The following is a 26,687-nucleotide window of genomic DNA, read 5'->3' on the forward strand; positions in this document are numbered from 1 at the left end:
GCCCAGGCCCATAACCTTTTGTCTCAGACGATTGTGCACTGAAATGAACTGATAAAGACCCATAATTTATAGGTCAGTTTCTGCTCTGAAACAAATTCATACATTTCACATTTTAGTCTTTTTTTTCACTTACCTTTGCGTCACTTTTACCCGCAGAAACCGAGGCTGCTGTTGAAGCTTTCACAGGTGCCTTTACAAGATAGAAAATTGGTTTTTATTTTCTTTTATTGGACTATGTAAAGTTTTGAAAACTACCTTAACTTGCATCACCTAAAAACCCATATGCTTTTTAAATAGTTATTTTCTGGGATGTGGGCATCACAGGTGAGGCAAGCATTTTTATTGTCCTTCAGAAGGTGGTGGCGAGCTGCCTTTATTTATATAAAGAAGTTCCTTCTTTAAAACAACACATTTGACTAACTTCTTTGTGGTCTCAAGTTACCACACAAAGTTTTTAGTCATCTGCCCCAATATCATGTTTTGTCTTTTGTGGCTCGGGGCCATGTTTTGTTATTTTCCTGTGACACATTTTGGGGCATTATTGGATTGGATTGGATTTGTTTATTGTCACGTGTACCGAGGTACAGTGAAAAGTATTTTTCTGCAAGCAGCTCAACAGATCATTCAGTACATGGGAAGAAAAGGGAATTGAACAGAATTCAAGAAAATACATGAGAATACATAATAGGGCAACACAAGATATACAATGTAACTACATAAGCATTGGCATCGGATGAAGCAGACAGGGTGTAGTGTTAATGAGGACAGTCCATAAAAGGGTCATTTAGGAGTCTGGTGACAGTGGGGAAGAAGCTGTTTTTGAGTCTGTTCGTCCGTGTTCTCAGACTTCTGAATCTCCTGCCCGATGGAAGAAGTTGGAAAAGTGAGTAAGCCGGGTGGGAGGGATCCTTGATTATGCTGCCTGCTTTCCCCCGGCAGCGGGAGGTGTAGATGGAATCAATGGATGGGAGGCAGGTTCGTGTGATGGACTGGGCGGTATTCACGACTCTCTGAAGTTCCTTGCGGTCCTGGGCCGAGCAGTTGCCATATCAGGCTGTGATGCAGCCCGAGAGGATGCTCTCTATAGTGCATCTGTAAAAGTTGGTAAGGGTTAATGTGGACATGCCAAATTTCCTTAGTTTCCTGAGGAAGTAAAGCTTTCTTGGTGATAGCGTCAACATGAGTGGATCAGGATAGATTTTTGGTGATGTGCACCCCTAGGAATTTGAAACTGCTCACCATCTCTACCTCGGCTCCGTTGATGCTGACAGGGGTGTGTACAGTACTATGCTTCCTTAAGTCGATGACCAGCTCTTTAGTTTTGCTGGCATTAAGGGAGAGATTGTTGTCGTTGCACCACTCCACTAAGTTCTCTATCTCCCTCCTGTATTCAGACTCATCGTTGTTCGAGATCCGGCCCACTATGGTCGTATCGTCAGCAAACTTGTAGATGGAGTTGGAACCAAGTTTTGCCATGCAGTCGTGTGTGTACAGGGAGTAGAGTAGGGGGCTAAGTACGCAGCCTTGCGGGGCACCGGTGTTGAGGACTATTGTGGAGGAGGTGTTGGTGTTCATTCTTACTGACTGTGGTCTGTTGGTCAGAAAGTCAAGGATCCAGTTGCAGAGTGGAGAGCCAAGTCCTAGGTTTTGGAGCTTTGATATGAGCTTGGCTGGTATTATGGTGTTGAAGGCGGAGCTGTAGTCAATAAATAAGAGTCTGATGTAGGAGTCCTTGTTTTCGAGATGCTCCAGGAATGAGTGTAGGGCCAGGGAAATGGCGTCTGATGTGGACCGGTTGCGACGGTATGCGAATTGAAGTGGGTCAAGGCGTTCCGGGAGTATGGAGGTGATGCGCTTCATGATCAGCCTCTCAAAGCACTTCATTACAACTGACGTCAGGGCCACCGGGCGGTAGTCATTGAGGCACGTTGCCTGGTTCTTCTTTGGTACCGGTATGATGGTGGTCTTCTTGAAGCAGGTGGGGACCTCGGAGTGGAGTAGGGATAGGTTAAAGATGTCTGTGAAAACCTCTGCCAGCTGGTCCGCGCAGGTTCTGAGTGCACGACCAGGGATCCCGTCCGGGCCCATCGCCTTCCGTGGGTTCACTTTCAGGAAGGCCGATCTGACTTCGGAAACTGTGATGGTGGGTATGGGTGAATTATGGGTTGCTGGGGCACTCGATAGCGGGTTGTTGGTTACCTGCTCAAACCGAGCATAGAATGCGTTAAGTTCATCGGGGAGGGGTGCACTGCTGCCAGAGATACTGCTCGGCTTCGCTTTGTAGCCCGTTATGTTGCTTAGTCCTTGCCACAACCGCCGAGAGTCTGTCTGTGACTCTAGCTTAGTTTGATATTCTCTCTTGGCATCTCGGATGGCTTTGCGGAGGACGTACCTGGATTTCTTGTATAGGGCAGGGTCGTCTGCCTTGAACGCCTCAGATCTGTCCTTCAGTAGGGAGTCAATCTCGCGGTTGAGCCATGGTTTCCGGTTGGGGAACGTACGTACTGCTTTCTTTGGCACGCAGTCGTCCACACATTTGCTGATGAAGTCTGTGACGGTGGTGACATACTCATTTAAGTTAGTCGCTGAGTTCTTAAATATGGACCAGTCCACTGTCTCCAAGCAGTCACGTAAGATTCGAGGCACTATATAAATTCAATGTTGTTGTTGGAGATTTACTGTAGTCCAATGTAGTTTATAACATGGACGATGATAGTAACTGATTGTGTTTACACTTCACTATTAGGATTATAATAGAAAGTAAAGCTTATTGTTTTTATTTGACGTATTATGCATTTTTCCATTAAAGAAATAGCTTAGTAATCAAATGACAATATTTTTGAATTCCGAGATATGAATAAGTGCTTTTGCAAGATTTACAGTTACAATTTTAGGATTTGATCTTGATAAAGGGAATGAAGATCCCACAGTGATCCTCTGCAAAATAAATACAACAGATTCTCCTCTTTGTATCAGTAATTCCTGGACTTATCCCTGTCAATGTTCCGACATTGGTGAAACATCTACATCTCTCAATCATTACATTTGCCAGGTAGACAACCCAAGATTCCGACCATTGAAAGGGCACCCAACACAGTGAGAAAATAAAATGCTGGTGAAAATGCCATCACAGCACCGGTAGGAATGGTGAGGGATGCACAGATGGAATCAAAAGGGGAAAACAAATCCTCTGCCCTCTTTCTCCATGAAGAAACTTTGGTTCCTTACTCCTAGTATCCTGCACCTATTACCAGCTTTTAGTCAGCACTTCTGGAGAGTAACTGCAAGGAACTCTGACCTTGAGCCTGTCCCCCGCTCCCATCACTGATATTTATCTGTGATGGATGGGAAAGAGGTATGGAGTCGAAGCAAAGTTAAAGAAACGGAGTTGAGTGCCACAGGGGACTGCCAGAGAAATTTCAGGCAGTGTATTGAAAATCCTGGTGGGGTCTTGACATGGTGGATGTGGAGACGCTGTTTCCTCTAGTGGAAGAATCTAGAACTAGCGGTCACTGTTTAAAAATAAGTGGGTGTCCATCTAAAAAAAGAGATGAGGCACAATTTTTTCTCTCAAAGGATCATGAATCTTTAGGTCAAGGTCAAGGAAGCAGAGTATTTGAATTTTTTAAGACAGAGGTGGATAGGTTCTTGGTAAACAAGAGGATGATAGGTTATTGGGGGTAGGTGGAATGGAGATTTGAGGCTACTATCAGATCAACCATGATCTTATTAAATGGCCGAGCAGGCTTGATGGGCCGAATGGCCTACACCCACCCTTATTCATATGGTCGTAGAGTGAGGCAAGACCTCCACTCACCTTCAGCATCTTGGGGTTGGCAGAGTTGATTCATATGCATGGAAGGTATAAAGTAGGTTTCCTGCTAATCGTTGAGAAAGAGGGCAAGAAAGCTTGAAAGCTTAAAAATTCCAGTGTTGGGAGGGTCTGCAGTGAACAAAGCTGGACACATTCCAGCAGCTGCAATGAGTTATATGGTTCACAGCATTCAATCGTACTGGAAAATCAAATATAAAACATAGCTTTAAAAATTCCAACCTACTCCACCTTCCTAACTTTCCTTATGTTTCAAGTGCTTTCATGCTAACAGTTTAGGATATTGGGAGTTATATCTGCTCTGCATAGATGGTGGAACTGCAGAATGAGAGTCTGCAGTGGAGCATTTGAGCTGGAGTGACGTCTGCTGACAGAGATTCCAGGACTTCAACTTCTGTCATACACTGTGATAACAGTGCAATGTTGTTAAACCATTTCAAAGGTATTCAAGAACGGAGACACATGCTCAAACCTCCAATATTGAAATGCAAACTTAGAAAATGATACCATCAAAGGTAATGGTTTTCATTTTCCAGGTGACCTCCGTCAAAGTCATTTCATGACAGCTGTTAGTTCATGCAGGAGTGCTGGACATCCTCTCACTCCAGTAGACCATGTAAACCAAATGTGATTGGAAATAGCTACAGAGGCAAGATAGGTTTATCTGCAAACCCCATGCTACTATTAATAACAGTCTGTATCTTACTATAGCTATATACACAGTGTTGAATTTATCGAGAAAATTTCAAATAAGACTTGAAAACACGATTAATCAAAATTGAACAACCGTTCAACAGTTTCAATCCGTTTTAAATCCAGCAGTTAGAGAAACAAAGATAAAATACTTTGGAAAGTAAGGGAAAAAATAATATTTCTGGTTTGATTAGCCAAATATCCTTTTCCTATTCCTAACTTTGTGACTTGAATTCATTACCAAATAAAATATGATCACCTTAACCATGTGCATTTGAACACTTGTGCATTCATGTTACTAAATCATATCTGTTTCTTCTCTCCTCTCTGGCCATCACATGACCAAAATCAGCAGTGACATCTGAAGTCAACGATTCCTTCAGAGGTTACAGCATCACAGGTCTCATGCGAACCAGAGCAGATATGTACTCTTTGGTGGGTCCTGTTTGTTTGGTGGGGCATCACTTGGTGAATCACTCACACTAGAGTGTATGAGCAGAGAGTAGTAGAAGGGATAGTGCCCATCAGAGGACACAGTCCTCTCCAAACTCGTAAACTGGGCAGGGATGCTGAACACGAGTGACCATATGAACCAGAGAGTGGAAAATCAGATGATGAGCCAGAAGAGGAAGACTATGAAGGTCTATCTACTTTATTTGCAACTAGTGACGACATGATCACAAGTAGCGTACGAGCTCTGCAGGACAATGGCGAGACTGACAGCTCTCAGAGTTAATTTCTCAGCTGGATTGTGCTGAAGCTGACAATGAAAGTGCAACAGTGAACAAATCAATGGAGAGCACATCAATTGTGAACAGCCAACAAGAAAATGAAGACATCTTGCAGAGGTTGACTCCAGATGAGCCGCACAAAGAGCTCAAAGATACTTCAGATAATCCAAAGGGACCTGATATTAAAAAAACTCAAAGATGAATCAGATAAACCAAAAGGAACTGATCTTCAGAACACAAAGAATGACCTCCGAACAACAGAACTTATACAAAGGTACAACTTTGCAACCAAAGAACAACTAACCAACGCATTGCAATTTAGTGACCACAAAGTGTTGGGACTACTTGATTTGATTTGATTTATTGTCACTTGTACCGAAGTACACAGTACGCACATAGTAGACAAAAGAATAATCAACAGAGAACATTGACAAATGGTACATCGACAAATAGTGATTGGTTACAGGGTGGAACAAGAGGCCAAACAAAGCAATGAGCAAGAGCAGCATAGGGCATCGTGAATAGTGTTCACCATGCAGTTTAGAAAGCAATCCAGATAGCAGCCGAGCAAGGGACTGCAGGACTTGTTTGAAGAAAATATATCATTTGTGAAAGCACAGACCATACCAAGTTCGGGTATGATGGCGCTAATGCCAGAAAGAACAAATTGGAATAGTTGGTATTTGCGACCTGAAATCAAATCGATTTTTCGGACAAAGTAGTTACGCCATTCATACCACACGCACAATAAGAAAAGAACAATATCTTTTCAGATATTTGATACTCAACTTCCTGATACAAATATCAATCAGAAGTCGGAAAATTCCGATTCACTGACAGTTGGATTGAGAAGATCAACGAGATCAAGAAAGAAACCTGATTTTCTCAGTTTATGAACTGTAAAACACTGATATAATTCATGTGTAACTTTTAATGATGTTCATTATTGTACATTTCTCATACAGTACCTGTATGTATATTTATTTGAATGCAAGTACTACCGATTCACCTGCTTTTTGTACCTGTTTTTTAAACATATATCTTTCATATGTTTCATTAATTTGAGCCTTATAATGCAGATCAAACCTTTCCATTACTGCATTAAAGTTTTTCTTGTCGTCACTATTTACGAAATGAAATGCATTAAACAGTTCTATGGCTTCTGGTCCAGCCACAGTGAGAAGCAGCGCTGGCCACTGGCTGACTCAAGAGCTGAAGTCAAGAGTTACAACTGAAATTGTTGGTTAAAGCTTCTCCAATTTACATCTAGTTTACCAGAGGTTTTGAAGTGTTTGGGAGTCTGCAAACCTTCCATCTCTTTTGTTTCACTGTGTGCTTTTAGATGCGATGGGCTTGTGGAGTGTGACCGTTTTTTAATTGAAGATATTGTTTTCTTTCAACAAATTGTTTTTTCCGACGATCTTCCAGCTAATCTAACTAAACCTTTTGCAATCACTCCTGGTGCCACATTGTGTTCTTTGTTTTTGTGCTTTCAGGATGGTGAAGGTTGTAGTGTTAACAAAGAACAGCAAACAGTGTTTAACTAACAAAAAATTAATTTATTGCACAACACTGAATTAGATTTGAACGTATTACCAAGGAATTAGTTAAGCAAAGATTACATGACACATCTACAACACTAAACTATGCTATCAGTTAAGCTATCTCACACCTGCTCTGTCTCTACTTCTTTTGCTCTCCTGCTTTCTCCCACGCTCTCCCAGAAGCCAAGGAGGCATGTGATATTTATATGGTTGCTCTATAGCACCATCTAGTGACTAGAGTAGTAACATTACATTAACCCATTATGTACTCTACAAATCCACATATTGTGACAGAGTTGAGGACAAATTTCTTCATTCTAGGGGCAGTGAACTTGTGGAATTCTCTACCACAGAAGGCTGTGGTGGCCAAGTCACTGAATATGTTATGGAAGGAAATAGATTTCTAGACTCTAAAGGTGTCAAGGGGTATGGAGAGAGCGCTGGAGTATGGTGTTGAGATGGAGGATCAGCCATGATTATGTTGCACGGTGGAGTAGGCTTGAAGGGGCAGATGGCCTAATCCTGCTCCTATTTTCTATATTTCTATGGTCCAATGTCAGTGACTATCGAATCTTCCATCTTTTGGGGTATCTCTGGTAACCCAAGTAGTAATGAGATTAGCCAGCCTGATGTTGGTGACCCCCATCTTCCTCTTCCTCCTCTCCATTGGAATCCTTAAGGGTGCTGAGCAACTATGTTGTGCACTGTGATTATTGTTGGACTGAAGGGTGTCTTTTGTCCCGTCTATTCACATGAAACACACCTTGCTCGCTGATACATCTGGTTGTCATATGTTTTGCATTGTAGTACATCTGTTGTTCATTGATGGGTTTCCTCAGAGGTGTGATCAGCCATGTTTGAATGGAACTCCCTCATCTAGTAGATGCTAATCCAAGGAACAAACAGGAAAGTGATGCTGTCCTCCCTCAGGATAAAAGTATCAAGACACTTCCTGATAACTCAGGCACAGAACTACAGAACTGCATGAACCTTTACTTGTATATCAACTGAACATTGATGGAATTATATAAATGTTCCTAGTTAATCAGGGACATTTGGATTGCAAGTATGGTCAATCGATGGCACCATGGGTGGGATTCACTGACCCCCCGCCGGGTCGGAGAATTGCTCGGGGCCGGCGTCAATCCTGCCCCTGCCGTGTCCCGAATTCTCCGCCACTGGAGATTCAGCGGGGGCGGGAATTGCGCGCACCGGTCGGCGGGCCCCCCGCGGTGATTCTCTGGCCCGCGATGGGCCGAAGTCCCGCCGCTGTCAACCCTTTCCTGTCGGCGTGGATTAAACCACCTGCCTTACTGACGGGAGCAGGCGGCGCGGACAGGCGCCGAGGTCCTTGGGGGGCGCAGAGCGACCTGACCCCGGGGATTGCCCCCACGGTGGCCTGGTCCACGATCGGGGCCCACCGATTGGCAGGCGGGCCTGTGCCGTGGGGGCACTCTTTTTCTTCCGCCTTCGCCATGGTCTTCACCATGGCGGAAGCGGAAGAGATCCCCTCCCCTGCGTATGCACCGGGATGACATCAGCAGCCGCTAACGCTCCGGCGCATGCGTGGACTTACGCCAGCCGGCGAAGTCCTTTTGGCCCCGGCTGGCGTGACGCCAAAGGCCGTTCACACCAGCCGGCAGAGCGGGAACCACTCCGGCGCGGGTCTAGCCCCTCAAAGTGAGGGCTTGGCCACTCCAACACGCCGGGACCCCCCACCCCGCCGGTAAGGGGAGAAACGGCCCATGTATCTGTGGCAAGTCGCCAGAGATGCAAATCTGAATGTCTCCTTATTCTCGCTATTGTCAACACAAAACTAGTTAAATATATATCCTACCCCAGTAAATAATCTGTCACCCACCTTACTCATTCATATGCAGCCAAGTGCCCCCCCCCCCTCCACGCCCCTTCATAGCGGGCTGAATTTTAACTGGAGATGGAAATGGAGTTTAATGCGGAAAAGTGTGAGGTGGTTCACTTTGGAAGGAGTAACAGGAATGCAGAGTACTGAGCTAATGGCAAGATTCTTGGTAGTGTAGATGAACAGAGAGATCTCGGCATCCAAGTACATAAATCCCTGAAAGTTGCCACCCAGGTTAATAGGGCTGTTAAGAAGGCATATGGTGTGCTAGCCTTTATAAGCAGGGGGATTGAGTTTCGGAACCACAAGGTCATGCTGCAGCTGTACATAACTCTGGTGCGGCCGCACCTGGAGTACTGCGTGCAGTTCTGGTCACCACATTATAGGAAGGATGTGGAAGCTTTGGAAAGGGTTCAGAGGAGATTTACGAGGATGTTGCCTGGTATGGAGGGAAGGTCTTACGAGGAAAGGCTCAGGGAATTGAGGTTGTTTTCGTTAGAGAGGAGAAGGCTGAGAGGTGACTTAATAGAGACATATAAGATAGTCAGAGGGTTAGATAGGGTGGACAGTGAGAGTCTTTTTCCTCGGATGGTGATGACCAACACGAGGGGACATAGCTTTAAATTGAGGGGTGATAGATATAGGACAGATGTCAGGGGCAGTTTCTTTACTCAGAGAGTAGTAGGGTTGTGGAACGCCCTGCCTGCAACAGTAGTAGACTCGCCAACTTTAAGGGCATTTAAGTGGTCACTGGATAGACATATGGATGAAAATGGAATAGTGTAGGTCAGATAGGCTTCAGATGGTTTCACAGGTCGGCGCAACATCGAGGGCCGAAGGGCCCGTACTGCGCTGTAGTGTTCTATGTTCTATGTTCTATGGGAGGGGCCGGCTTTGGTGCAGCTAGAGTTTAAATCCCACAAAGAATGGCAGCATGTCAGAAACCCGCTCACTTCCACCTTTAGTTAAAGCTGGTTTGGAGACGCACGTGAAATACTCCTTCAGGGTACCAGGTGTGAGGTGACATAATAATGACGGTGAAAGTCAGTGTTGCCTGTTCCGATGGAGAGGGAGGAATGAATGGAGTGGTACGGTGCGTTACTCTGAGTAGTGCTGTGCAGAAGAATGCTGAGGAAGTCAAAGTGTTTGGCGTGGCACCTCAAGATGGAATGTCACCCATCTTTCCCATCTTCATGCGGCCATCAGACCTCTTAGGGCACTGCAGCCAAGTTTGAGGTTAACTAGTTTCTCTCTCCAAAGATGCTGCCTGAATAGCTGAGTATTTCCAGCATTTTCTGTCTTTGTGTCAGATTTCCAGCATCCACAGCATATTTTTCAGCCCGCACACTCCTATACAGAGAGGCCAGCCTCTTCCTCCCATCTTTGAGAAACAATGTTTTTTTCCCCCTCAGATCCTGCAGGGCAGTTGGCAGGGGGTTCTGGAGAGAGCTGTGCAATCTTCCCATGTCTTTCTTCCTTTCCTGTTGAAGACTTGATACCAACAGATAGAGGGGCTGGTTTAGCTCAGGTGGCTGGACAGCTGGTTCATGATGCAGAGTAAGACCAAAGACATGGGTTCCATTCCTGCATTGACTGAGATTATTGCCTTCTCAACCTTGCCCCTCGTCTGAGGTTTAGTGATCCTCAGGTTCAATCACCACAGCAGCACGGTAGCATGGCGGTTAGCACAATTGCTTCACACCTCCAGGGTCCCAGGTTCGATTCCCGGCTTGGTTCACTCTCTGTGCAGAGTCTGCACGTTCTCCCCCAGTGTGCGTGGGTTTCCTCCGGGTGTTCTGGTTTCCTCCCACAGTCCAAAGATGTGCAGGTTAGGTGGATTGGCCATGCTAAATTGCCCTTAGTGTTCAAAATTGCCCTGAGTGTTGGGTGGGGTTACTGGGTTATGGGGATAGGGTGGAGATGTGGGCTTGGGTAGTGTGCTCTTTCAAAGAGCCGGTGCAGACTCAATGGGCCGAATGGCCTCCTTCTGCACTGTAAATTCGATGATATATCAGCTTGTGGTCATCTGGGACTATGGTGACTTTACTAGAAGCAGAACATATGCAATTTTGAACACAATAAAAGCTCAACTTAGCCTTAACTGATCACGTTTTTGGGAGCACAAAGGTTACAAATACCGCAAAATCATCATAATCCACCTAGCCTGCATATCATTGGGTTTTGGGGGCGAAACCCACGCAAGCACGGGGAGAATGTGCAAACTCCACACGAAGAGTGACCCAGAGCCAGGATCGAACCTGAGACCTCGGCGCCATGAGGCAGCAATGCTAACCATTGCGCCACCATGCTTCCCTGGATCATTCAAATTTCTAATGCAGAAAGTTACTTAAATTCCAGAAGTAAGGGGCAGCATGGTGGCACAGTGGTTAGCACTGTTGCATCATAGCGACACGGACCCAGGCTTGATCCCGGCCCTGGGTCACTGTCCCTGTGGAGTTTGCACATTCTCCCCGTATCTGCGTGGGTCTCACCCCCACAAGCCAAAGATGTGCAGGATGGTGGATTGGTCACACTAAATTGCTCCTTAATTGGAAAAATTTTAAAATTAGAAAGAAAAAAGATCAAATAGTTTAACAGTGAATTGTCATTCATTGCCAATCAGTTTCCAACTGTACGTTCCAGTAAACACTTTCATTTCAATAATTAACTGTAATGTGCAAACTGACAGTTCAAAATGCAACCGATTTTTTCCAAGACAGTCCGAACATTCATTGGAAATATCAATTAAAAAGCTAAATAGTCGCTGATTGTTATTTCTATTTGATTATGGATTACACTCGGAGACCAGCCAGATTTAGTGAAATATTAAAACGGGCAACTTCATGGAGTTTCTGAAACGGGATATAATTATATTTGTGTTGTTGACAAACTTAGCTCTGAAGAAAAAGTTGTTTTTTTTAATCGTTACATTTTCTCAATAAAGTTACAGTATGTGAACAGAAATATAAAATTCATTTATACCTGAAGTTTGGGATCAGTAGTTTTTTGAATTGAAGTACTCGATACGGATGGAGATTTTGCAGGAGACGTTTCCTTTGTATCCTTTAGAAAATGGAGAAATGTTTTTAAAATGTAGACCATGCTCTGCCATAGAATCATGCAGCACAGAGAAGGCCATTCAGCCCATCATACATGTGCTGGCACTTGTTGAAAGACCGACCATTGGTCCTACTCCCCTGTTCCTCTGTACAGGCTAAGTATTCCTGGGCAGCAGAAGAGCAAGAGAAAGTTGCTTACCACAAACAGCACTTCATTGGAAAAATAATTTGCTGCATGGGAATGTGCTACTTGTAATAGCATCTCTCAAAGATGCTCATAATGGGACCACACAGGCTCGGGGCTGGATCATCTTCTTCATTCTAAGCAGGCTGGTTGACCATGTGGAAAGGGGGTTTAATTAGATTACGGATATCCCATAGGTTGCTCTCCTCTGAGTCCCAGCCTAATAGTCCCAGCAATGCAAATACAAACTTTCATGATGGCAGCACTTCTGGACTCTTAATGATCTCCTCAGCTAATTCCCACCCTAGAGTCTGAAAACCAGCTGGGCCAGCTACTGAGTATAAACTGGAACATCTAAGGCCATTTTCAAATTAGTCAGGCAACTGGGGCAGCATCTTTAAAGAAACAACTTGCCTTTATTCAGCATCATTCAGGATATCCCAAAAGATGTTTTATAGCAAATAAAGTACTTTCACATGCAGTATAAATAGTTGCTCTCTTTGAAATTTGGCATTCCTGTGCCTTTCCTGATAAGCGCAAAATGAAAAGTTTCAACATCAGCGCTGTACTACCAAGTAACTACTTATGAAGTGTAGTCACTGTTGTAATGGATGGAAATGCAGCACTCATGTTCACGCAGCCCATACATATCAAGGAAATAACCTAACAGACAATGGTCTGGAAATTAAGTAACCACTGAAAACAAGTATAGAGATTGCATCATCCAGTTGCTTCCAATGCACAAGTTCAAGCAGGCCTTGAACTATAAGCTACATACAGCCAGCCCGCACCACTTCAATGTTTAGTTTGGCCCTAGCAGCTGTTGGACGCCACTGTAAAAATTATTTTGACATGGGAGAGAGAACTTTAGAACAACTTTACTCTTGTGCCTTTCTCCTTTCAGACATTTAAACCTGCAAGCTGGCCAGGAAGTGATGGAAGGGAGTGAAATGAAAGAACAAGATAGTAATAAAGAAGACATTTGCAAAGCAGGACGCTTGTAATCATTTTTTTTCAAATCTATGGATTTTACTTAAAATGTCAACTGTAAATTACCACTTCAGCTGTCTTGGTCCATCCCAGGCCCATTTTGTCTTGTTGGCTCACTGCGGTTTTTGCTTGTTGCGGTTTCCCTCCAGTGGCTCCACTTGATTTTGCTGAGCGACCAGATGTAGCCTTGTCCTGAAGAAAGGATTCCAAAAGCATTGAAAGTAGAATCATGAAACAAACATGATAAAAAATCGATAAAGGGATAAATATGTCTTTCTATCAAACCAGATGAAATTTGTCTTGCGAAGTAGCAAACAAATGGGTGGCAGGTAGATGGGCAGCCTACTTATGCTCTGTCTGAGTTTTTGGGTTGCATTTAACATTGGTTGCAATATGCTATGGTCCTTAGTTCCTTTTCAACTTAGCTACTGAAATACCATTGATGAAGTTTTGTTTTTCTTCCTGTGTGCAGTACTTTACATACGTTGGATTAAAGTTCAAATGCCATTGTGCCCCTCCACCATTTATGGATTTTTCCTTGGCTGCCCTTTCAGAATCAACATGTTCAATGTCATCTGCTTCTTCCAACAAACATAGCCAAATTCTTGAAGGCATGGGTTTAAAGGTATTTTTGGTCTGTCCTGGGCAAGCAATGGAAGGAAATACAGTGGAGACATTATGTTGAATTCCTAACCTGAGAAACTGGTGAGATAATTTTATTTCATCCCCATCTGAAACAGACTGTATCACCCTCCACTATCCCATCTGCTATGTGAAAATGAAGGCAGGTTAGGGTTAGGGTTTGCTTTTTTGCTGCTATGCCACATATTCCTCTCTTAGAGTCCAAGGGATGTGGTGGCCCAGGCAGTAACAACCAATATATACAGGCAAGTATTACAGAAGGCAGCTGTTTGAGTTTTGATGGAAGGTAGTTTTGTTACCTATTGTTTTTTTATTGCTTTTATTGTCTTCTTGAGAAACATGAGGTTTAAAGCAATAGAAATATTCAAATTGCCCCAGGAACCAACTATTCCAAAACCTTAGCTATGAGGAGAAAAACAAGAAGGATCAGTGTCAGTCCCAAGGCTGATCCATAGCCAGGACTCCAAGTCTATGGACCAGAGTGGTCACCTAGTCAATGCTTAAGAAATAGGGAAATTCCATCCAGCAGCAGTATAAGACCATAAGACATGGAGCAGAATTATGCCACTCAGCCCATTGTGTCTGCTCCGCCATTCAATCATGGCTGATATTTTTCTCATCCCTATTCTCCTGTATCTGAATTATGCTAGTTGCTTGCTCCGGCTTTGTAGCTCACCCCTCCATATCAAAGCATTTACAGTGACAGTAAAACAAGCATGGCTTTAAACTTCTAGGCCAATGAATCCTTTCATGCCAGACCAGTGAACATTACCTATATTCTACAATTAGGAATACACCACTTTTGAACTAGGATATTGACAACTTCTTTAGGTGAGTATCCCCTTTGCTTTATTCAAAATTAACTTTTTCTCTTGAAAAGGACATCTAAGGATAAAGTAATATGGTCTTTAAAATTGAGAAAGTTTTGATACATTAGAAACAAATGGAATATTCCCACTTATGGCAAAGAGCATAATCAGAGGCCATTATACACAACAGTCACCAAGAAATCCAATAGGGAATGCAAAAGAAAAATGTCTTTACCCAAAGAGAATGGTGGAACTCATTGCTGAGGTGAACAGTACAGATGCATTTCAGTGGAAGGGTAGCTAGACGTATGAGGGAGAAGGGAATAGAAGTTTACAATGATAGATTGAGATGAGGAAAGATGGGAGGAGGCTTGAGTGGCCGACTGGTCTGTTACAGTGTTGCATATGCTATGTGACCACCTACCCATAATGGTGCAGCCTGCAACAGAAATGAGCATGGGAGTTGAATACACCATGTGCACCCAAAAGCACTGAAGAGTTCCGATGAAGAGTGATACTGGACTCAAGACATTCAGCGAGATTTATCCAAAAAAATTTGAATTGTCATTTTGGGTGAGTTTGACAGGGTGTTTCTTGCTGGCATTTTGGGTGAGACCTACATCGACATTTACCCACACTTCAGTCACGATTTTGGGCCTTGGAGAGTTTCTTTTCAGTCTAGTTCACACTGAGAAATGTTTTCAACAATAGGGAGTGAAACAAGTTCCTCGGAGATCAGACCACCATTTTGAATGGGTGCCCAGATCTCTAAATGAGCTTCAGGGCCCCTCACAGCCGCACCCCCCCCCCCCCCCCCCCCCCCCACCCACCCACAGGCAATATCACCCCCCACACACATGGGTATTAACCCACATTTCCCCCCCCCCCCCTCACAAAGTGAGGACACCCTGCTATGGGGTCAGTGAGGACCACCTTTTTCAGGACCTCCCCACACACCACTTTTGGGCCCTCCCCCCCCCCCCCCCCCCCTTTCAGGGCCTCCACCCGTCACCACCCCTCCAATCTGTATGAGGTCCATCATACCTGTCCTTCACCCCTCCCCCCAACTTCATATCCCCATTTCCCCTTTCACTGGTATGGTCCCCCTCAGGCCCTGATGCTGGCAGTGCCACATTGGCACCCAGGCACCCTGGCATTGCCACCCAGGCACCCTGGCAGTGCCCCTGCTCGACTGGCAGTGTCAAAGTACCAACCTCTCACTGCCAAGGTGCCCGGGTGCCATTGGGCGAGCCACGGTGTCACCTGATTCTAGTCTGAGTGGAAGTAGTTGTTATAGAGCAAGTATAAGGTAGGGGCATGTTACTCTTGTATGAAGATAATCCAGAGTTGAAGTGTTTACTTAATATAGTAAAGCTCTTGTTGTTGATGTTTCTTGTCACTGATGGAGTAGGCTCTCCTAATGAAGTTGGAGGAAACTTTACTGTTTTCTGAAAGATTGGAAAGATTGGTAGTTCAAGTATCTGCTGGTGTGAGTGAATTTATGGCAATTTTGTATCATTTTAGTGTCTATTATTCTTGTATTAGTGTGAGACTTGGTGATGAAAATGTCAAGATGGGCAGCAGGGTGGCGCAGAAGGTTAGCCCTGATGCCTCACAGTGCCGAGGTCCCAGGTTCGATCCTGGCTCTGGGACACTGTCTGTGTGGAGTTTGCACATTCTCCCCATGTTCGCGTGCCCCCACAACCCAAACGATGTGCAGGCTAAGTGGATTGACCACACTAAAATTGCCCCTTAATTGGAAAAAATGAATTGGATACTCTAATTTTTTTTAAAAATGAAAATGTCAAGATGTGGAATCAAAATGTTTTATTCCATTTCCATGATAAAATGAATACTGAATGTTGATCATTATGGTATTGTAGGAAACTACCCCATTAGTGATATCTGGCTACGCTTACTCAAGAAACACATCACCATCTATTCTGCACAATCCATCAATCTGCAGCAAGAATGCTAACATATACCAGCCTATTACAAAAATAACAGCCTGCCCAATCAGCAGTATGATACCACCCATGTCCCCATCCTCCACGATACACAACTACTCCTTTCACCTGTTACAGTCATTCCTCCAACCAAAGGGCAGACACTTCTGCCAAAACATTGTGGCCGACTAGTTCTCCCAGGAAACTCTTTTAAGGCAACAACAGCTCTTTTAGAGCAAATTTTACATGGCACAAGCAGAAAATCATCTTATTCCATGCTCCTCCTCTCTTCATGAAAACCTTCAAACAACCTGCAATGGAAATGTTGCTATGATAGGAGATTTTAGGAACCTGGGTCCAGAAATGGGGTCTAAGATGTAGCAGGCAATTTACCTGCCAGCAGCAGAGTCAGAGGGATATGTCCACAGCCTGAGTTACTGTATCTCATTCAGACCTAACCTCATCAGTGGGAATACACAGGATGCCCAAGTTCAGCCAGGATGACCCACTCACTGTCCATTGTCATTTGGGACAATCTGGTTTGACCAGCCATTACCCACCCCATCACAGAGTCTGATTAACCGTTTGTTCATCAAGGAAAGGTTAATTGCATATGAATGCCAAAGCTCTATTCTTTTGTATAAATGGGAGTGGGCAATCAATCAAAATAGTGATAAGGGATTCAGGTCTGGCCACCTCAGCAGAGAACCTATGGGCACGATTCTCTGCGTGCAAAGCCGGTAAATAGCGGGAGAGGCCAAAAATGGGAACTGCGCCAGGAGCCAAACATTTGCGATGCAACCGGCCTGCTTTCGTAGGCGAATTCGGAATCTTGCTGTAGTGTGGCAAGAAATCAATTATCAGCACTTAAGCCCCATTTCCATACAATTAATAGGAGCCCCGTCATCCAACGGCCTGTTGTCATTCAGTGGCCTCCCCAGAAGGGCTCACACTGACACTGATTAGTACTCCATTTGAGAAACGTGAGCCTGGCGGAGGGGCTTCTGTGAGGAGCCGAGGAGGTGAGTAGCCATCTTTGGTCACAGGCAAAGAGCCCTGAGGCACTGTGCTTGCCACCCCAGTTCTCGGTGGGGAATAAGAAACCCTCCACAGGGTTGGGCTACCATTGGAGAGTGGGGGAAGGCACAGAGGGAACCGCTCGTGGCAACGCCATACCAACCCCAGTGGTCATGTGTACCCATTCCGGGGGCAATCCTTGTTCCTGCCCATTTGCCCCACCAACTGCTGAGGCCTCTGGCTGCGCGGCTGAAGGCTACTATTGATAGGGAACTGGCAATCGTGACTATGTGAGCACTTCACACATGTCAAGTGGATTCCCGTGGGTGGGGAGGCCATGTGGTATGTGGGAGGCATTGCCTAGCATCCCAATTACACCCTGATGCCTGGACAATGTGCTTGAACAATGCGGGAGGCAACACCACACATGAAACATTCGAACACCCAGGGCATGGGACATAACTCCGGGGGCATGTCCACGGCTGGAGGGAAGGTGAGCACCACGGGAAGGGGCAGGAGGAAGCCAAGGTAAAGGGTGCGGGTGTCAGCCTGCATAGGAAGTGATAGAGGCATCATAATGGTTGTGCAAAAAGGTGTTTAATGTGCTGTAGAATACCCCACTGCCACTGGTGCCGGGCCAGCCCAGCTCCCGTCACCTTCCCCCACCCCTCCCCCTAACTAACCACCCATTCCCTGCCATCTCCCCCGGTGCTCTCAGTGATCTTCAATGTGCTTGGCCCTCCTAGCTCTACCACTATGTCTAAGTGTTTCCCCAGGATGCACAACAGAGATGCAGGTAGATAGCTGCTTACCTTGTACCGTGGCCTTCGATGCCCCTGGCTGGCGGTCTGGGGCCTGAGGGCCCCAGTTCACTTGTCGGCGGCACATGCACAGCCGTGCTGCCCTGTCCCGTGTGTTGACTGCGAGACGCGACCTTATCACAGGGGTGGAATTCGGGGGAGCTGGTGCCCATCGATGTCACTCCACAGAAGGGGTCCAGCTTTGCAGCTGGCAACCCCTCCTCCCGGCTGGTGCCCTCAGGGCCCTGGGGTTCACGTTGGGATGGAGTGGCATCTGGTTTGAGCTCAGGTTGCCCCTACATCATCTGGCTCCGCCAGCCCTGGCGAGTCTCATGGTCCGCACCATTATGTTGACGCCCTTAGCGATGTTCCTCAGTGAATGGGACTTCCTCTGCAGTGCCTCAGCCATGCCACCTGTGATTGGGACAAGATCCGCAGCACCTCGGCCATCCCCATCTGAGAGTGGGACATGTCCCGCAGAACCTCATCAAGGTCAGCCTGGTACTGGGTGACATCTCCCAGCAAAGCAGACACTCTGCCGAAACCCTCAGCCCGACTGTGCGCCACCTTGGATACCTTCACTCATAGTGCCGCCGTCATGGACCTGGCTCTCCACTGCAATTGCCACCCCAGCAGTGTTGGTTTTGGTGCCAGTCATTGCCGGCACCATCTCCTGCACCCGTAGCCTCTAGGACTCCTCTAATTAGCTATGGGTTTGCTGGAGTGACGTTGACATCTCCCTCTGAACATCCCGGCCGCTCCCTATCGTCTCCATCAGCGCTGGATAACTCAGCATCAGGCTGGGACACAGCTGGGTCCTGGGATTCGTTGCCTTACTGACTGACCCATCCCTCCCACTGACCACATATCCACCCTCCTGCAAGTCCTCCAGTCAACAGAGCCAACTCATCCCAGGTGGCACCCTCTCCTGACGTCAAGATGAACATCTCAGAGGACAGCGGCAAGAATGCAACCGTAGTCAGCAGCCCTCTGACTGCTGTCTCACCTGGGGGTTCGTGCCTCTACCTGATGTACATCAGCAGTGTGGTGCTCACCAGATTGAGCCTCCGAAGCCTGTCCACTAACATTTCCCACCAAGGTGGCTGCGCTGGTGGAGATGACAGCTGTGCCGCAACTCATGTTTGACAGGTCCTCCAGGTGGAGCCCGGGGGTTCCTCACCTCTACGCCATCCGCCAGCCTCCGCATGGGCCTCCGATCTGTCCTCGGTCACACCGCTCCTCGAAGGAAGTGAGGATTCTTATGTCCAGCGCCCCACCGGCAATCTGTGCCCTCGCCTGCCGACTGTGGGAGAGCATCGTTAACCATACGCGTGGCTCACAATTGGGGGAGGTGGGGTTGGAGGGGAGATGGAGGGAGGGTTGAAGGGGAGGGGGGTGGAGTCACCTGGAGGGTTGGAGGTGGGGGGTTGGATGATCCCTTTGGGATAGTAAGAGGGGGGCCCGTTGGTGTCTGCTCACTCTTGCGGCCCTTGTAGGTCATTGACCTTTTCCCGGCACTGGAGGCCTGTACTCCTGGTCACACTGCCCAAGCTGACTGCTGCCGTAACCTCATCCCTGGCTCACCTTCCAGGACCCTCAGGGGAACAGGACATCCATTCTGGCCTCCACAGAGTCCAGAAGCCTCCCCAGGTCAGCATCCCCAAATCTTGGGGCTGGCTGGTGTTGACTGAGCAAATGCAACTTAATGCTATTCAACCTTGTTAGTAGGGGGCTGGCGAGCGCGGTTCTGGCGAATCAGCTGGCAAGCCTTCATTTGTGAAGAGAAGTCCATGAGGCCTCGTTAAGTGGACCAATTAACGTTGAATTCTGTTGCTGACCTCGCTGGCCGAGTGCCAAGAAGCTCTTTGGAATTCCCGCTCGCTGCCACACTTAGCAATTTTTCTGGACAATCACACCCTTTGCTTGAGACAGTGGGTGGAGCTTTGAGACAGAGAGAGAGAAGAATAAATTATAGCGGAGGCATGAAGATAAACCGCTCCAGATTACAGACTTTCAAAAGAGTTCAAAAGGAATTTGGCTTACAGCAGAGAATTGCTTTGTAAATACAAGTATCATCTTTACCTGTCTATGTAAATGGAATGCGGGCTATTTGTTTATTGGGCATGTTGTTTACTGGGAACTAACGTGTTATGGCTAAGAAACTTCATGTAATCTGTTAGTGTTGGAGCTGAAGTAAAAATTGTTTTCTTGATTTTTGCTTTAATAAAGCTTGTTTACAAAGTAACCAAGCCTTATTTCTCATCCTGTCACACCCAAAACAAATCGATCTTTCCACAGGGGCAGCACGGTAGCATTATGGATAGCACAAATTCTTCACAGCTCCAGGGTCCCAGGTTCGATTCTGGCTTGGGTCACTGTCTGTGCGGAGTCTGTACATCCTCCCCGTGTGTGCGTGTCCGGTTTCCTCCCACAGTCCAAAGATGTGCAGGTTAGGTGGATTGGCCATGATAAATTGCCCTTAGTGTTGGGTGGGGTTACTGGGTTATGGGGATAGGGTGGAGGTGTTGATCTTGGGTAGGGTGCTCTTTCCAAGAGCCGGTGCAGACTCGATGGGCCAAATGGCCTCCTTCTGCACTGTAAATTCTATGACTATGACTATGACAGCACATTGAAACTTTAAAAAGTTATGGCATTTGGCACTTAGCAACTGTTGAGAGATGACCAGGCATCCATAACAATAACAATATCTTATACTTATAGAAGCCTTTAATGTAATAAATATAATAATGTATTATGCCCAAGGTGTTTCACAAGAGTATTATATAAACAAGCATAGGACGGCACGGTGGCACAGTGGTTAGCACTGCTGCCTCACGGCGCCAACCTAGATAGATTGACCATGCTAAATTGCCCCTTAATTGGAAAAAAAAGAATTGGATACTCTAAATAACAAAAAAGTATGCATGGAGCCAGATAAGGATATATGAGAGCAGGTGCCTGAAAGCTTGGACAAAGAGATAGGTTTTAAGGTGTGTCTTAAAGAATGAAAGTGAGGTAGAAAGGTGTAGGATAAGAATTCCAGAGTGTGAGGCCCAGGCAGTTGAAAGTATAGACATCAATGGGGGTACAATTAAAATTACGGATTAACAAAAGCCCAGAATTAGAGAAGCACAGATATCTTAGAGGGTTGACGGCAGGAGAAGATTACAGAGATAGGGAGGGGCAAGGCCACAGAAGGATTTAAAAACAAGGGTGAACATTTTATATTCAAGCTGTTGCTTGACCGGAAGTCAACGTAGGTCAGCTAGCAAAAGGGTGATAGGAAAATGAGGACACAGAGAACAAAATATTTTTGATGACTCAATTTTATAGAGGAGACAATTGACGAGTTTAAAAGGAATGAAAGCATGAATGAAGGATTATGCAGCTCATCAGTTGATGCAGGGCAAGAATGGGCAATGTTATGCAGATGGAAATAGGTGATCTAAGTGATGCTATGAATAAATGGTTGGGAGTTCATCTTTGGATCAATGTGACACCAAGATATTTTTAAAATTCATTTTTACGGGATGTGGGCTTTTTTTTTGCCTATCCCTACCTTCCGTTGAGAAGGTGGTAGTGATCTGCCTTCTTGAACCACTTCAGCCCATGTGGTGTAGGCACACCCACTGTGCTATTAGGAAGGGAGTTCCAGGATTTTGACCCAGAGACAGTGAAGGAATGGTGATATATTTCCAAGTCAGGATGGTGAGTGTCTCGGAGGAGTGTCCAGGTGGTGGGGTTCCCACGTATCTGCAGCCAAGCAAGCGGACTGCTTTGTCCTGGATGGTGCCAAGCTTCTTGAGTGTTGTTGGGAGCTGCACTCAACCAGACAAGTGGGAGTATTCCATTACACTTCTGGACTTGTGCCTAATGGGTGGTGGACAGGCTTTGGGGGTCAGGAGGTGAGTTACTCACCGCAGGATTCCAAGCCTCTGACCTGCTCTTGTAGCCACAGTATTTGTACGGCTAGTCCAGTTCAGTTTCCAGTCAATGGTAACTCACAGGATGTTGACAGTGAGGGATTCAGTGATGGTAATGCCATTGAATGTCAAGGGGCAATGGTTTGGTTCTCTCTTATTGGAGATGGTCATTGTCTGACACTTGTGTGGTATGAATGTTACTTGCCACTTGTTATGAACACATTGTTGCCAAGGCAATGAATGAAGTCAGTAGTTAGAGAATGGAGCTTGGATTGGAGACTGAAAACAATGACTTTAGCCTTACCAATATTTAAGTGGAGGAAATTTATTTTCAACCAGTCTGTTAAGCAGTCTGATAATTTAGCAACAATGGAGGAGTTCAGAGAAGTGGTGCTGAGATTAAGCTGAGTGGTGTGGACATGTGAAAACTTTGAAACTTCAGATGAAGTTGCAGCATTTTGATGAAACATAGGAGGGCGCCTAAGATAGATACTGGGGAAACAACAGATATAACGGTGCAGAAGCAGGAAGATAACTCATAACGCATGATGCTTTGAATATGATGAGCTAGATGAAACTGCAGTCCCATCCGGCTGAATGACAGCGGAGAATTGTTAGAGAATGATGGTGTGGTCAATTGCGTCAAAAAGCTACAGATAATCAAGCAGGAAATGGAAGGAACATTTAGCTTTGTCAGTCATATCAGATGTAATTTGTGACTTTGATAAGTGCTATTTTGGTACTGTGGTAAGGACAGAAATCCAACTGGAAAGTTTCAAACGTGGGAGTTCCTGGAAATGCAAATAGATTTGGGAGGTGTCAACATGTTCAAGGGCTTGAGATGAAATGGAGTTTGGAGATAAAATGGTAATTTGCAAAGATGATGAGGGTCAAAGGTTTGTTTTTTGAGCAGTGGTTTGCTGGCGGATGATTTAAAGGAGTGAAAGAAAACCATGTACAATATTAGCTAACTTGGGAGGAGGGCACCGGAGGGGAGGTTAGGTGATCAGCAGTTTGGTGGAAATAGGATTGAAGGGAAAGGAGGTGGTTCTCATGGACATGATGAGGTCAGAGATGGCGTGAGGGGAAATCGGAGAGAAAGAAAGATGCGAGTTCAGGTGAGGGCAGGGGGAATATTGAAGGATGCTTGGCCAGGTGGGCTGGTGGAAAGGAGGGATGTGGCAGAAGCAGGATTGTCTCAATCTTAGTGACAATGAAGTCCATGAGTCCCTCGCACTTGTTGTTAGAGGGTGGAGGGAACAGGGGAGAGGGGTTTAAGAAGATGGTGTGCAGGGGAGAAAAGAAGCCTGGAGATATCTTTGTATTCCAGGATGTTCACATATCCTTTCAAATCTGTGTGCCTTGCACTTAAGGGTGTTAAGATTAAGGCAATACCAAAGAGAATGGCCAGGGTGGAAAACCAGGCTGACCTCAAATATATTGCATGGAATGTGTGCGAAATAAAGTTACTAGCTGCTATTTTCATGGTCTTGTTCCTGCTCTGGCCCTTGACAGATGCAGTATGCTTGCAGTGTACCTGGCCTTACTTGTCCAAGCTGATCCCCATTAGGGAAGCCTGGACACCTAAAGATGATTTAAAAAAAAAAATTAGTCTTGATGCAAAGGGAAGGCCCAACACTGGCCTCAGCAATGCCTGTAATGCTTGTGGTTTAACGGGTCTTCCCAAAAAGCGACAACTCGGGTATCTTGCTGTTTCACCAGCCAGGTGTAAGGATTCCGTTTTCAGCAGACTTCAATATTTTCCAAATAAAGGAATGCATCATTATTTTTGGTAATTGTGTGAATTTGAGGAGTTACTTAAATGTACCAGAAACAGACAGTGACTGGAAAGTGCAAACGCTCAACTGGATGCAAAAACACTGCAGACAATATGTTTTCTTTTATATAAATTTAGAGTGCCCAATTAATTTTTTCCAATTAAGGGGCAATTAAGGGGCAATTTAGCGTGGCCAATCCACCTACTCTGTACATCTTTGGGTTAGAGGGGCAAAACCCACACAACTCAGGGAGAATGTACAAACTCCAACGGACAGAGACCCAGAGCCGGGATTCGAACCTGGGACCTCAGCGCCGTGAGACAGCAGTGCTAACAACTGCACCACCTTGCTGCCCTCACTGCAGACAATATTAAGACTTTTAAATAACTTATCGTTGTTGCTGACAAATAATCATTTTTATTTGTTTTGCATTCAGCACCCGGTCACCCAGCCACAGTCGGGCTGGTGGCGCCTCTGAGCAGAAGAGCTTCCAGCCTCTGATTGGCTGGCAGCACTCAGTAGCAAGACCTCCGTTCTTGAAGTCTTGATTCCAGGGGAAGGTGGTGAAAGCCCAACACTGCCCACTGCCTGTTTTGCTTGTGACTTTGCAAGCTTTCCCGAAAAGAGGCCGCGTAGGTGTCTCTCCAGTCAGTAAGAAGACTCCTTGGTGGAAAGATGGCAAGATTCCAGTATGCCACCACCTTGCTTCGGTAAATGCCCTTCATTGTAGAAATGTTTTCAAATTAATGTCCAGGTTCTCATTGGACAATGGAGTGAAACAATACTGAGAAGCTGACTATGTCCCCCACAACGGGGTTGATTTTGACAAGCTGCATGCTGCTGACTGCATTTGCAGCTATACAAAGTGGGATACTGAGCCAAATTTGATGCCAGCACACTTCCTCTCCTCAAAATAAAACAGTGGTTGCTGGTAGCAAAAGATGAAAATGCAAAAATTATTTGGAAAATGTATATGCTTCCTTAAATCAGAAAGATACACATACCCCTCCATTTCCACCATTTCTAAATGAGTAATAGTGCAGCCTGCAACTAGTGCACTGCCTCAACCAAACTCAACTGACTCTTCTATAAAGCTCACCAGGCTAAATCGCTGGCTTTTAAAGCAGACCAAGCAGGCCAGCAGCACGGTTCGATTCCCGTACCAGCCTCCCCGGACAGGCGCCGGAATGTGGCGACTAGGGGCTTTTCACAGTAACTTCATTGAAGCCTACTCGTGACAATAAGCGATTTTCATTTCATTTCATTTCATAAAAGCAAGAAAGTTAAGGCATGACGCAAGTGATCTGAAATTTAGTCAAATTTAGAATTTTGCAATTCATTCTCTAAACCAACTTACTGGGTAGCTGGCTGAATCACCCAGGGTAAATGAGACAAATAAGATGAGAAGTGCTTTGAATTTAAATATTTTTTGTCTCTCGTCCACTGAAAATGCATCATCAACCTGTTTTCCATTAAATATGATGGGAGAAATGCCACTGTCGTATACATAGAATTGGCAAGACACAGAGATGCCATGAAAAGTAGAGAAGAAATATTTCACATTACGTTTCTGTTAGAACAAAAGACATGCCCTCAGGGAAATATCACAATAACAGCATCTTCTACCTATGGCAGAGCAGGTTTTGCAATGCTGACCTGCTCTGATGCATTCCTTGTTTTGGGGAGGGGTGGAGGGGAGGCGGAAGAAGGTTGTCATGTGAGAGTACCTTTAAGAAATGAGTGTTTAGCAAATAATTGTAGTGGATGTACCTTTAAGAAATGGGTGTTTAGCAAATAGTTGTAGTGGATGTACCTTTAAGAAATGGGTGTTTAGCAAATAGTTGTAGTGGATGTACCTTTAAGAAATGGGTGTTTATCAAAAAGCTGTAGTGGATGTACCTTTGAGAAATGGGTGTTTATCAAATAGCTGCAGTGATGTCAGAGTGTGGGTGGAGCTGGGCTGTCTGCTTTTTCTTTCGTTTTTGAGCTGGCAGCTACAATGTATGTTTAGTTTCACTTTCAGAGTTGGAGCTGCATCCAGCCAAACAAGGTGTAATTTTGATCTCTCTCTGCATGAAAAGAATGTCTTCAGATCACTTTCTAATTTAAAAGTGATAACTGCTCTCAGTGGAAAATTTAAATCTGCTGTCTTTGTTAAGACGGTATTTGTCTTATGGATGTTGCTAGGAAAGATTAAGGGTTACTTATAGAGTACTGCATTCTTTGGGGGGAGTATTTGAGTTGATTGTTGCTAAGATGTTTACTGTGTGTTTATAAAATGTTAACTGGATACATAGAAGAAACATTGTTTTGTTTTAAAAGTACTTCAGATCTCTGTTGCATCTGTTGTAGAGTGGGCCCTTGTGCTTCCAGTAATCAAAATCTGTTAAATGTTGCGGGTCAGGTGAACTCCATGATACACTTTGGGGTTCTCTAAGCCCTGGTCCGTAATAAGGTGAAGATGCAAAAATTATATGGGAAGCATGCAGAATAGAATCTCTTCCTCTTTGTTACATTTACTCATTATAGAACTTGGTAGGAACATTTCATGAAGCATTCAAAGTTCAAATGCAAAACTGACTTCTGCACAGAGCACAAATTGTCGAGTAGAAAGGAGGACAAGTTCTTTGGTCAGTCAAACCAGACAATTTTATGCAATGCCTTCTCTCGCAAGGGGGAGAAAATGTAATGAGGAAGCAGATAGAAAACTGTCAAGGGACATAGAAGCATCAGGAGTCTCTCCTTGCTGACTGGAGAGAGACCTACTCTTTTGGGGAAGGTTTGTCAAATCACAAGCAAAACAGGCAGTAATGGGCCTTCGCCACCTCCCCCTGGAATGAAGATCCCAAGAACGGTGGACTTCCTCCTGAGAGTTGCC

At 45.3% G+C, this 26,687-nt stretch overlaps 1 protein-coding gene across 11 annotated transcripts in view; it reads right to left on the bottom strand.

Annotated features, from left to right (window-relative positions):
- cast (calpastatin) overlaps window positions 1-26,687 on the bottom strand; it is a 285,310-nt gene that overhangs the window by 154,349 nt on the left and 104,274 nt on the right. For all 11 annotated transcript variants that reach the window (XM_038805226.1, XM_038805231.1, XM_038805234.1 and 8 more), the window contains 3 exons: window positions 12,961-13,086; window positions 11,644-11,724; window positions 134-190 (listed from right to left, as the gene is read on the bottom strand). In XM_038805226.1, coding sequence (XP_038661154.1) covers window positions 134-190; window positions 11,644-11,724; window positions 12,961-13,086 — 264 coding nt within the window. The remainder of the gene's footprint in view (window positions 1-133; window positions 191-11,643; window positions 11,725-12,960; window positions 13,087-26,687) is intronic.

Source organism: Scyliorhinus canicula, chromosome 8 (assembly GCF_902713615.1).
Source record: "Scyliorhinus canicula chromosome 8, sScyCan1.1, whole genome shotgun sequence".
Classification (NCBI taxonomy): domain Eukaryota; kingdom Metazoa; phylum Chordata; class Chondrichthyes; order Carcharhiniformes; family Scyliorhinidae; genus Scyliorhinus; species Scyliorhinus canicula.